Genomic DNA, 13,452 nt, shown 5'->3' on the forward strand with positions numbered 1-13,452 from the left:
CAAGAGAATAAGATATTTAGGAATAAACTTAACTAAAGATACAAAAGACCTATACAAAGAAAACTACAAGAAATTGTCAAAAGAAATCATAGAAGACCTAAATAAATGGAAGGGCATACCGTGTTCATGGATTGGAAGACTAAATATAATTAAGATGTCAATTCTACCTCAGTTGATTAACAGATTCAATGCAATACCAATTAAAATCCCAAAAACTTACTTTTCAGAAATAGAAAAAACAGTAACCAAATTTATCTTGAGGGGCAGGGTGCCCCGAATAGCTAAAAATATCTTGAGAAAGAAAAATGAAGTTGGAGGTCTCACAATACCTGACTTTAAGACATATTATGAAGCTACCGTGGTCAAAACAGCATGGTACTGGCATAAAGATAGATATACTGACCAATGGAATTGAATAGAGTTTTCAGATATAGACCCTCTCATCTATGGACAACTGGTCTTTGATAAGGCAGTCAAGTCAACTTACCTGGGACAGAACAGTCTCTTCAATAAATGGTGCCTAGAGAACTGGATATCCATATGCAAAAGAATGAAAGAGGATCCATATCTCACACCCTATACAAAAATGAACTCAAAATGGATCAAAGAACTAAACATTAGATCTAAGACCATAAAACTGTCAGAAGAAAATGTAGGGAGATAACTTATAAATCTTATAATAGGAGGCAGTTTCCTAGACCTTACATCCAAAGCACGAGCACTGAAAAAAGAAATAAATAAATGGGAACTCCTCAAAATTAAATACTTTTGTGCATCAAAGAACTTCATCAAGAAAGTAAAAAGACAGCCTACACAATGGGAAGCAATGTTTGGAAATGATATATCAGATAAAGGTCCAGTATCCAGAATATATAAAGAGATTGTTCAACTCAACAGCAAAAAGATGGACAACCCAATTACAAAATGGGAAAAAGACTTGAACAGACACTTCTCAGGATAGGAAACACAAATTGCCAAAAGGCACATGAAGAGATGCTCAACTTCCCTGACTATTAGGGAAATGCAAATCAAAACCACAATGAGGTATCATCTCACACCCACCAGAATGGCCACGTGCTGAAACAGAAAACAACAAATGCTGGACAAGTGTGGAGAAACAGGCACACTTATCCATTGTTGGTGGAAATGTCAAATGGTACAACCACTGTGGAAGGTAGTTTGGCGGTTCCTCAAGAAGCTAAATATAGAATTTTCATATGACCCGGCAATACCATTGTTAGGTATCTACTCAGAGGACATGAGGACAAGGACACAAGTGGACATTTGCACACCAATGTTTATAGCAGCATTATTTACAATTGCAAAGAGATGCAAATAGCCAAACTGTTCATCAACAGAAGAATGGCTAAACAAACTGTGGTATATACATACAATGGAATATTATGCAGCTGTAAGACAGAATAAAGTTATGAAATATGTAACAACATGGATGGACCTTAAGGACATTATGCTGAGTGAGATTAGCCAGAAGCAAAAGGACAAATACTGTATGGTCGCACTGATATGAACTGACGTTAGTGAATAAACTTGGAGAATTTCGCTGGTAACAGAGACCATTAGGAGATAGAAATAGGGTAAGATATTGGGTAATTGGAGCTGAAGGGATACGGACTGCGCAACAGGACTGATTGTAAAAACTCAGAAATGGATAGTACAATACTACCTAATTGTAATACAATTATGTTAAAACACTGAATGAAGCTAAATGTGAGAATGATAGAGGGAGGAGGGCTGGGGGTACAAATGAAATTAGAAAGAAAGATAGATGATAAAGACTGAGATGGTATAATCCAGGAATGCCTAGAGTGTATAATAATAGTGACTAAATGTACAAATTAAAAAAATTGTTTTTGCATGAGGAAGAACATAGGAATGTTATTACTGCAGGGTGCTAAAAATTGATAGTAATTAATATTTGAAAACTTTAACTTATGTATGAGACTAAAGCAAAAAATATTTATTTGGTACAAATTTATATTTTGACTAGTGCATTTCCTAATATAACTTATGTAGACAGCTTAATTCAACACCATAAGTACATGGAACCTTGAGTAGGGCATGAAATTTTGTTGGTTTGTCCAGAGTGATGCCCCAATAAATCCCAGAGTGATTTGAACAGTGAATAAAAAAGTATTTGTAAAGTCCTCTTGGGGGAATAGTGAGAAAGGGGGAAAATTCAACTTCCCCAAGTTGAATTCTTGATATTCTCATAAGAAGTGCAGACCTTCAAAGCAATAGGCTGAGCCCCCAATCTTGGGGTTTGTTCATATAAAACTTAACCCCACAAAGGATAGGTCAAGCCCACTGAAAATTAGGCTTAAGAATCACCCCCAAGAGAACCTCTTTTGTTGCTCAGATGTGGCCTCTCTCTCTCTCCAGCCAACACAACAAGCAAACTCACTGCCCTCCCCCTGTCTATGTGGGACATCACTCCCAAGGGTGTGGACCTTCCTGGAAACGTGGGACAGAAATCCTAGAATGAGCTGAGACTCAGAATCAAGGAATTGAGAAAACCTCTAGAATGAGCTGAGACTCAGCATCAAGGGATTGAGAAAACCTTCTTGACCGAAAGGGGGAAGAGAGAAATGAGAAAAAATAAAGTGTCAATGGTTGAGAGATTCCAGGGTCGAAAGGTTATCTTGGAGGTTATTCTTACGCATTAAATAGATACCACCTTGTTAGTCAAGATGAAATGGAGAGGCTGGAGGAAACTGCCTGAAAATGCAGAGCTGTGTTCCCAGTAGCCATGTTTCTTGAAGATGATTGTATAATGATATAGCTTTCACAGTGTGACTGTGTGATTGTGAAAAACTTGTGTCTGATAATCCTTTTATCTACCTTATCAACAGATGAATAAAATATATGGAATAAAAATAAATAATAGGGGGAACAAATGTTAAAATAAACTTAGACTGAAATCCTAGTGATCAATGAAAGGAAGGGGTAGGGGATATGGTATGTATGAATTTTTTTTCTGCTTTCTTTTTATTTCTTTTCTGAATTGATGCAAATGTTCTAAGAAATGATCATGATGATGAATATGCAACTATGTGATGATATTATGAATTACTGATTATATATGTAGAATAGAAAAAATAAATAAATTTTTTGTTTGAAATTAAAAAAATAAAATCAGTTGAACAAAAATGTGAGGGTCGACTTCTGAGCCCTAAATTCTATTCCACTGGCCTACTGTCCCCATCCTTCACCCTCAATGTATTTGTATCCTTGACCTTAAGGCGACTCTCTAGTAGACAGCATATAGTTGGTTATTTTTTTTTTATCCATTCTGCCCATCTCTGACTTTCGGCTGGAGAGTTTAATCCATTTACATTTAAAGTCACTACTGATAATACCAGACTTTCCTCTGCCATTTTGCTATTTAGCTTTTGTAAATCGTATATGTTTTTTGTCTCTCATTTCCATTAAAGCCTACTTTAATATTTGTTTTTGTGTGTTGTACCATATTGAATGTGTTCTCAATTGTTATCTGGATATATTTTTCATCTATTTCCTTATGGTTACCATGGAGTTAAAATTTAACAACTTAAATTTTTAATAATCATATTTGCTTTGAGACCAACTTAACATTAATAGAATGCACATATACTTTTCCTGTACCCCTTTATCGCCCCACCCTTTTGGGGGAGGGGACACCCACCCTTTTTTTGATACTTGTTACAACTTGAATCTTTTTAAATTGTACATCCAAAAACTGAGATTTATCATTATTTTTTATGCAATTGCTCTTTTGCCTCTGTAGGAAATAAGAAGTAGAGATACATACCAAATAATACACTACAGTAAAAATGGCATTTATGCCACTGTCAACCAGTGTCTAGTGTCCTTTCCTTTTATTCATAAGAACTCCCTTTAGTTTTGCTTGTAGGGCCCTTCTAGTGGTGATAAACTCCCTCAGCTTTTGTTTATCTGAGGAAGTCTTAATCTCTCCCTCATTTTTGAAAGAGAGACTTCATATGAAATTCTTGGCTGGCAGCAGTTGTTTTTCTTTGGCACTTCAAGTATTTCAACCCACTGTCTTCTTGTCTACCAGGTTTCTGATGAGAAATTGGCACTCAATCTACCTGGGACTCCTTTTCAGGCTAACATGCTACTTTTCTCTTACAGCTTTCAGAACTCTCTTGTCTTTTGCATTCAGTGTCATAATCGGTATATGATGGGATGCATTTTTCTTCATGTTTGCTCTGGTGTTTTCTGACCTTCTTGGTTATGCACATTCATGTCATCTGCTAAGTTTGAGAAGTTCTCTCGTCATTATTTCTTTGACTATTCCTTCTGCCCTTTTCTTCTTCTTCTGGGACTCCCATAATGCATATACTGGTGCGTCTGATGATGTTCCAGAGCTACCTTAGGCTATTTTCACTTTTAATATTTCTTTTTCCTTTCTGCTCCTCAGCCTGATTCATTTCAAGTGTCTTGTGTTCAAGCTCACTGATTCTTTCTTCTAACAGCTCCAATCTGCTCTTGAAACCTTCCTGAGCACTTTCTCATTTATGTTATTGTGGTCTTCAACTCCAGGAGTTCTGTTTGGTTCCTTTTCAAAATTTCTATCTCTTTACTTAGCTTTTCACATTGTCCATTTATTGTTTTCCTGATATTCTTCTTTTTTTCTGTACTTTGCTTCATCTTCTTTAGCATCTTTAAGATCTTTTTTTTCAAAAAAAGTCTCTGTTAGTATGATCACATTCTTGTCTTCTTCGTAGGTGTTTTCTGTATTTTTATCTTCTTCCTTGGGTAAGTCATCATTTCCTGTTTCTCTGTTTGTCTTGTACTCTTTTATTGCACACTGTACATTTTAATATTTTAAAGTGTTAACTCTGGGATTTACTACCTAGGATGTTTGTTTCTTGGTTATGTAACCACCAGTGAAAAAGTAGAGATTTTCTTGAGCTTTAGCCCTCCTATCAGCAAGGTCTGCCCAAGCAAAATCCAGTCTTCAGGGTTTTCCGTCTTTCTGAACCTCTGTCATAACCTAGGTTTTGTCTTGTTAGTTGTTCTAGAGTTTCCCTGTTTACAAGGAGTTTGCTTGTCCCCTCTGTTTCCCTGGAGACAGATCCCCTCTCCCATGTACTTGATGCCAGAGACCTTTGTCCCAGAATGTTTTTTTACACTCTTTTCATTGTCGAGGGCTGCTTTTACACGAAGAGTAAACTCTGGGCAGAGGGTCACCTCAGAGAGGACTTTCACAAGTCAGTTTTTCCCAGCCAAAACAGGGCCACGGACCCATATAGGGGATGCTGACTAGCTCCAAAGTGTCCTGGGGTTGAGGATCAGGAAGGACTCCAAAATCTTAATTGAATGTTCCCCAAAACTGAGTTTTCCTGGCCTGTCCAGCAAATGCAGCCCTCCAGCTAACTGTCCCCTGCTGCCTTCAAGAAGCACTGCGTGCTTAATCTCCACAACCTTCACCCTTGTCCAGGGAGGGTTGAAACAATGGCTGCTGCACACCTGTGTTGGGGTGGATTTGAAACAATGGCTACAGCCACCTTTGTCTGAGTCAAGCTGAAACAACAGTTGCCCTCAGAGCTAGGAACTAGCAATCCAAATTCACTAATCAAAAGCCATGATCAGTGTTTAGCTGTGCCCACCCCTATTTTGGGGAAAACAATTTTAAGTACCTTCTATCATGAACAGCTAGCCAGGGACTGGACCCCGTGGTGGCCTGCCATAAGAGGAGGGATGGATGCCTATAGCCACCCACAGAGAGAATAATTTTCAATTCTTTACTGTAACTTATCAGTCTCTTCTTCCAGCTCTTCCATGGATGCTGTACAGTATTCTTTTGGCCTCTAGGGTTTCAAAATAGTTGTTTCTAGTAATTCTTGCCTGTTTAGTAGCTGTTTTGGTGGGAGGCCTGAATCCTGGAGCTCCCTACTCTGCCATCATCTCTGGAAGTGTCTTAACAGTATATTTTCACAGAACCTATGCCACAACAGGTATTCTAATTTTTGAGTATTTGCCAATGTATCAATGAAAAAAACAGTATCTTCTATTAATTCACATTTCCATTTCTTTTAAAATCAGTCAACAAACTATAGCCCATGGTCCAGCCAGCCACCTGTTTTGTAAGTAATGTTAGACTGGTAAAAAGCCTTGCCCATTCACTTAATATCAGCTATAGTTGCTTTTGTGTTATAAAGGCAGAATGGAGTAGTTGTGATAGAGAAGGTATGACCCACAAAGCTTAAAATATTTATTATCTGGTCCTTTACATAAAAGTATGGTGACCCCTAATTTTGACCTGTGATTGTATTAAATATTTCAACTCTAAGAGGTTAAAACCTTGTCCATTTGGTTCAGATCTGTATCACTGATGCCTAGAAGAATGCCTGGCTTATAATAGGTGCTCAATAAACCTTGAGTAAAGAATTAATACATGGTCAAATAAATGTAGAGATTCTATGACAGGTAGTACCAAAAGCACACGCAGTACTAGTGGGATGCCAACTGGGTCAGACTAGTGTCCAGAAGCTCTGTTCTCCCTGAAAGGCCAAACTATGAATATCTTGATGCCATGCTGGATGTCCATGCCTTGGTTAACTAACTACCTGAGAGTCCTCTGTGCACACCAGGTTGGACAAACAACCAGAGCATAATAATTACAAGAATTCCACAATGCTAAACTGTCAGGATAGATTAAACTTAACTAAGCAGAACCTTTCAAAATCCTCTTTCTATGTATATATATTTACATTAGAAACGTTTTAAGGGAATAAACACTTGCAAGGGAGTTAAAATTGAAGGTTTCTCTTACACAGTTGAACCCAAACCAGCTGTCAGAAGCCAAACATTTATAAACACAAATGCTCAAGGTATTGAAAAAAATTTTTTCAGATCTGAAAGAAAAGGTCCAATCTACCCTGCCATAACAAAAGCAAAGAAAGAAAAAGGAAAAGTCATACATTTCTGAGAATGATTCTTTAGTGTTACTATTAAAAGCACATGCAAGTTCTGGCTCCAATAAAATTGTTTATGGTTAGATTTAAAGTAAGAAAGGGTCATTTCATTTGGAAAATGATCACATAACTTGGTGCAAAAAGGAAGAATTTGATACTATTTTTCTCTTTCTGTGTTACCAGCTCACTCAAAGAACAACTGCTTCCATGCACATGTCTTCAAGCCAGGCTACAGCAAGACTCTCACAGGCAGCTCCCTGTCTAGCTCTGGGTGTATGCTTGGTCAGTAGGAACTGGAGCATTACAATGTCTTCTTTCCAGGAGGGTGGTAGAGCTATGACTTTCCTATATAATGCAGGCATGTTCTCTCTTCAGATTTTTGGGGAAATGCTGCATTACCATCTTTAAATGCTGTGGAAATTTTAATTATATACTTATAAGATTGCAGTTAGATTTAAATAAAAGTTATATCTTATTGTCTCCATTTCTAGTCAAATATGAAACAATCAAAATGTCAGTCTGTTGTGGCCTCTCTCTCTAAGCCAATTGGGCAGGTGAACTCATTGCCCTCCTGCCCCCACACTCATAGGACATGTCTCCATGGCAACGTGGGATATGACTCCGGGGGATGGGCCTGGACCCAGCATCATGGGATTAAGAAAGCCTCATTGCCCAGTGGCTGAGAGATTTAAAGTAGAATTGAGAGGTCATGCTGGAGGTTTTCTTATGCATTATATAGATATCCCTTTTTAGTTTTTAGTGTATTAGAATAGCTAGAAGGAAATACATGAAACTGCTGAACTGTAAACCAGAAGCCTTGATTCTTTAAGATGACTGTATAACTATACAGCTTTTACACTGAGACTGTGTGATTGTGAAAACCTTGTGGCTAACACTCCCTTTATCCAGTGTATGAACAGATGAGTAAAACAGTAAGGACAAAAAACAAATAAATAATAGGGGGCATAAGGGGTATGGGATGTTTTGGGTATTCTTTCTTATTTTTATTCTTTTTTGGAGTAAGGAAAATGTTCAAAAATGATTTACGGTGATGAATGCACAACTATATGATGATACTATGAACCACTGATTGCACACTTTGGATGATTATATGGCATGTGAATATATCTCAACAAAAGTGTATTTAAAATGTCAATCTGAGGGCTGACGTACTGTAACCGTAAAACGATCATTTATAAATTATAAATTAGATACTCTATCAAAGAAATCTCAAAATAATAAAGCTTTTTTTTAACTAATCCCCTCCTAAACACTGAATTCATATTTATCATATTCCTCATAACAAAATCCCAGTACTAGAGAAAAATATACATGGCTCATTGTGTATTCATTATAGACTGTTTTTAAAATAGTAAAATTTATTTACTCCACAGGATGAGCAAAAATTCAAAAAACGATTGACTCACTGGACTTGCTTTGAGGAATGTTATATTCCATTTAGAATAGGATTTTCCTATTTCTTTTGAATAGCCACACCACTGACTTTGTGGTCAAGTATTTCTCATATGACTTTAAAGAGCTTGGGCTCTATATTTTGGTAGAGGACTTTCACTTGTCTGCCACCAACTGAGGAAACCTTATACTATGGTCTCAGAGAGACAAGATAACTCATCTTCCTTGCTTTATTGTCTTAAGCCTAGCCTTCAGGGCATTGCTTTCATCCGTAACTTTTTACTCTTTTACTCTTGGGATAGGAGTACCTATAATAGAATTAATATAAATGCATTTTCATCAAAAGGAAACAACATACTAAAAGAAAATTAAAAGCTAATTGCAGCAGGTTCATTATTTTCCATAAGAACCAGACATACCAAAATGCTGTTTCTTATTAAAATATTTCACAACAATTAAATCATAAAATGAAATGACAACTACCTTTTCACGACCAACTAGGAAACAAAACTAAGGAGATTAAAATCCAGCATGTAGGCCATGGCGAACTCTTGACCAGATGTACATAGCAGATTTTTTAGTTGTTTGAGTTTTCTTCTTAAAATCTATGTACTGTTTTTCTCCATTCATTTCAAACCTATATGGGAGTGCTGATGAAATCTAACATCAGCAAATCTTTCATATTTGTATGATGGACTCTTACTCAAAATTTTTTTCTTCATTCTGGTTCTAAATGATGTGATTTCAGCAATTTCCTTAATGTTTCCAATGATTAACATAAAGATTAAAAACCCACTGACACCATAAACAAAACACCCTAAATACCTAAATATTGAGTCTCCAAGGACATGGAATGATGAGATATTTTTAGTTCAAAGGAATCAGAAACCAGTTAGTCCAATGACATCATTTTATTGAAGTGGAAACCAGATCTCAATGGAATAAGGTGACTAGTGACTCACCCACAGTTGTTAGTGCCAACTTTAAATGAGAACCCAAGACTACTTTGCATGCCATTTCTCTGTCATTCTCTAAAAATATTCAGGAGAAGCCTCAATTTTTATTCACAGAGATGACTGTCTAGAATAAAGATTACATTTCCAACCTCCCTGACTGCCAGGTATGGCTATGTGACTAAATACTGACAAATGGGATATAAAAAGAAGGGTACAGGACTTCCAGGAAATTTCCTAAAAGACAAAAATACACATATCTAGTTCATTTCTCTTTCCTGCTCTCTTCAATACAGACATGATCCCTGGAGGTCTAGTAACCATATTTGGCTCTAAAGTGAAAAAATGCATAGTGGATAGAAGAGGAGCAAGACAGAAACAGCCTGGGTCTCCAACAGCGTAGAGCATCTTACCAACCCTGCATAGTTTGCCTCTAGACTTTGGCTACCTGAGAAAAATATAAACTATCCTCTATAAGCCAGTGTTTTTTGTGTATCCTATCACTCTCATCCAGAATTAGTTCTTGTGGAATTTGTTCTTCAATGTTAATAAAAATTAAACCCTTGCTGCAAATAAAGATTAGGTGAAAAACTTTCAAAAGAGAAAACAGTTATCAAGCATTATAATAATAAAGCTTAGTATATCAAGTACTCTGAAAAGTTCTGTAGTGTTTAGAAGGACCTCATAAATGCTATCTGGTGACAACGAGATTATAAATAGACGATTGAAAAGTGCAGTTTTTCACACAGCAGAAGCATCAAGGAAAGATAGACAATGTTGTTTAGTATTTTGGAAACTCGAAATTTGAGAATAAAGCATTTTTGAAAAGCTAGCTGAGGGAGAAAATATTAAGTCAATATGAAACCCATTTACAACCAATGATGAACCATTTAAGTAACACTATTGGATTTAAATTCCCTTCCTTGAGGTGATCACTGAACTAGAAACTCTTGTTTGGGGTGTGAATATGTACCTGGAAATAGCTGCCTTTCAGGGAATCTGCTCTTCTATTTTAATTTTTTAGGCGAATTGGGATACAGAGTCCAGACATGGGGCTGCAGGAAGGGCGCAGGTTACTGTACTTTGAGGAGTAGATACAATTATAAGCATTTGGCTCCTTATCTTTAATTGCTGCTGTCAGCAATGAAGTCATTGCTAAAAATTGTTTAAATTAATTAGAGAGATTTTCACTGAAAACAAACAAAGCTTATCTAAAGTGTTAATCAGAAAATCTAAGTACATTTTCCATAGATTCACCTATATCTGATATAACTGATTAATAAAAAATACCAGACTGTAGAGCCTGCTAGACATGTTTAATTTGCGCTATCAGTTTCACACATCTTTGCTTCCTGATGTCAAGTTTGCTCTTGATGAGAAAAGGCCCACAGAAGGAAAGAATGGAGGCATGAGAGAATAAAGGCATGTTTGATTTGAAAATTACCCATATTCTAGTTCAAACAGAAGGCAACATTTCCAAAATCAAAACATGTGAAAATGACTTCTGAATGGACTCAGTTATCCTTCCACTTACCCCAGGATCTTTCATTGAACAAAGCTGCTTCCTGTTTCAAAAATAAAAATTAAGCAATCAGGAGAAAACTCCACCAAATTCCCTACCACCCACCAGGATCCTACTTGTAACTATACCCTATCCTGTGCAAGGATATTGGATCCCACCTGGGCATTGAATTTTCTTTTTTTTTTTTTAAATATTTTTACTGCGAAATCTACATACATGTACATTCCATACTTGGTGTATAATCAATGGCTCACAATATCATCATATAGTTGTGTATTCATCCACCATGTTCATTTTTTAGAACATTTACATCACTCTAGAAAAGAAATTAAAAAAAAAAAACTCATATATACCATACATCTTACCCTTTCCTCACACTGACCACTAGTATATTCATCTACTCAATTGATTTTACCCTTTGTCCTCCCTATTATTTATTTATATCCATATTTTTTTACTCATCTGTCCATACCCTGGATAAAAAGAGCATCAGAAAAAAGGATTTCACAACCATGCAGTGAAAAAGCTATATAGTTATAGAGTCTTCTTTAAGAATCAAGGCTACTGGAACACATTTCAACAGTTTCAAGTACTTCCCTCTAGCCACTCCAGTACACCATAGACTAAAAATAGATATCCATATAATCATAAGAATAACCTCCAGGATAACCTTCTGACTCAGTTTGAAATCTCTCAACTGCTGAGATTTGGTCTCATTTCTCTTTTCCCCTTTTTGGTCAAGAAGACTTCCTCACTCTCTTGATGCCAGGCCCCACTCATCCCTGGGAATCAGGTCCCATGGTTCTAGGGAGATTTATACCCCTGGGAGTCATGCCTCACCTAGTGGGGGGAGGGCAGTGACTTCACCTACCAAGTTGGCTGAGAAAGAGATGACACATCTGAGGAACAAAAGAGGCTCTCTGCAGGTAACTCTTAGGCATAATTATGGGGAAATTGAATATTTCCTCCTTTCTCCCCAGTTTCCCAAGGGGACTTTGCAAATACTTTTTTATTCTCTGAGATATATTAGAGCGTCACACTAACTTGTACAAACCAACAAGATGTCACACTCTTTTCAAAATTCCATGTAATTATGGTGGTTCAACTGAACTGACCATACAAGTTAAATTAGATTGTGCTACCCAGAATATAAATTTTGCACCAAATCAACATCTTTCCCTTTGGGCTCACACAGAAGTTGAAGTCTGAAAATATGGGCCATATCATCCTTTACCCACTGTTCTGATTTACCTTAATCCTATCCAGATCAGCTTCATTCATATCTCTAGATGAAGTTTGATCACTTATTTTATTTTTTTAAAAAGTTGTTGAATGGGATAATGCTGATTTTCACAGTATCAGTGCTCTAACTCGTAGTCTCAGGTGTCACATAAAAACCTGAAGTTTCAAGGAACAACCAGGTTATATACAAATAGCTCAGTATCTCAGAATTTAGAAATATCAATTACAACTCCTAAATATATGTGACTGCTGTAAGAGTTTACAGTCTAGGAATCTTTACAATGGGCCCCCACCTGATAACACATGCTCTAGAGTTCAATTCTCTGAGTTTGTAAATTATAGTTAATCCATATGAGTGAGGCATGATAATTATTTTTCTCTTTGTTGCAGACATTTTAACGTACTTTCCTTAAAGTACGTTCATTCACCTAGTTGCATGCCTCACAACTTCATTTCTTCTTGCAGCCACTCAGGAGTCCACTATATTTAAAGAACACAATTCCCCCTTCCATTCCTCAGTCATTGTACCCTTAGGGCACCTCCATCCATTACAAATTGTGAACGCTGTTGCCATAAAAACCATTGTGCAAATGTCCATTCGTATCCCCACTCTCAGTTCCTCCAGGAATATACCTGCAACAGGGTTGCAAGATCATACGGCAACCCCATCCCTAGCTTCCTATGGAACCACCACTCTCCCTCTGGAGAATCTGCACCTCTCACCTTCCTTACTAACGGAATGCATACATCTTTCTCTACATTTTCCCTAGCACTTGTTTCTCTCTGTTTATTTTTAAACAATTTTATTCGCATATCATATAATTCAACCTAAGTAAATAGACCTGTCTTTGCCACCATAATCTATATGAAGAAATTTCCTTTTCTTCCACCTAGAATCCATACCTGTTCCCCATATTCCCCACTTCTTAACATTTAGTTTTCACATAATGCCTTTGTTACATCAGTGGAAGCATATTACAATGTTATTGTTGACCATAAATCCTCGCTTGTATTGATTGTAACTTTTCCTGTATACCATCCCATTTTCAACACCTTGCAATGTTGACATTTGTTCTCCCTCATGCAAAAAGGTTGTATATTTCTACATTTAATCACCATCCTCGTCTACTCTAGGCATTCCTAAGTATGGTCTCAGTTTTTATCCTCTATCTTTCCTTCCAGTTTCATACATTCCCCCAGCCCTTCTCCCTCAAACATACTCACATCCAACTTCATTTAGTGTACTCATATTATTGTATTGGCATCAGGTAGTATTGTACTACCCATTTCTAAATTTTTACAATCAGTCCTCTTGCACAATTTGTATGCCTTCAACACACCAATTGCCCAATCTCTACCTTCTTTCTATCTCCTGATAACGTGT

The 13,452-nt window shown here is 36.8% G+C and overlaps 1 protein-coding gene across 5 annotated transcripts in view; it reads right to left on the reverse strand.

Moving 5' to 3' along the window:
* SMYD3 (SET and MYND domain containing 3) overlaps positions 1 to 13,452 on the reverse strand; it is an 876,127-nt gene that overhangs the window by 233,735 nt on the left and 628,940 nt on the right. The window contains exon 1 of one of the 5 annotated variants that reach the window (XM_077168528.1): positions 10,839 to 10,857. The exons of the other annotated variants lie outside the window; for them this stretch is intronic. Within the exon in view, the coding sequence (XP_077024643.1) occupies positions 10,839 to 10,853 (15 nt within the window). The 5' untranslated portion in view covers positions 10,854 to 10,857. Of the gene's footprint in view, positions 1 to 10,838; positions 10,858 to 13,452 lie in introns of those variants that run through there. 5 annotated transcript variants of the gene reach the window in all.

The sequence above is a fragment of the Tamandua tetradactyla genome, chromosome 7, assembly GCF_023851605.1.
Source record: "Tamandua tetradactyla isolate mTamTet1 chromosome 7, mTamTet1.pri, whole genome shotgun sequence".
NCBI classification, from domain to species: domain Eukaryota; kingdom Metazoa; phylum Chordata; class Mammalia; order Pilosa; family Myrmecophagidae; genus Tamandua; species Tamandua tetradactyla.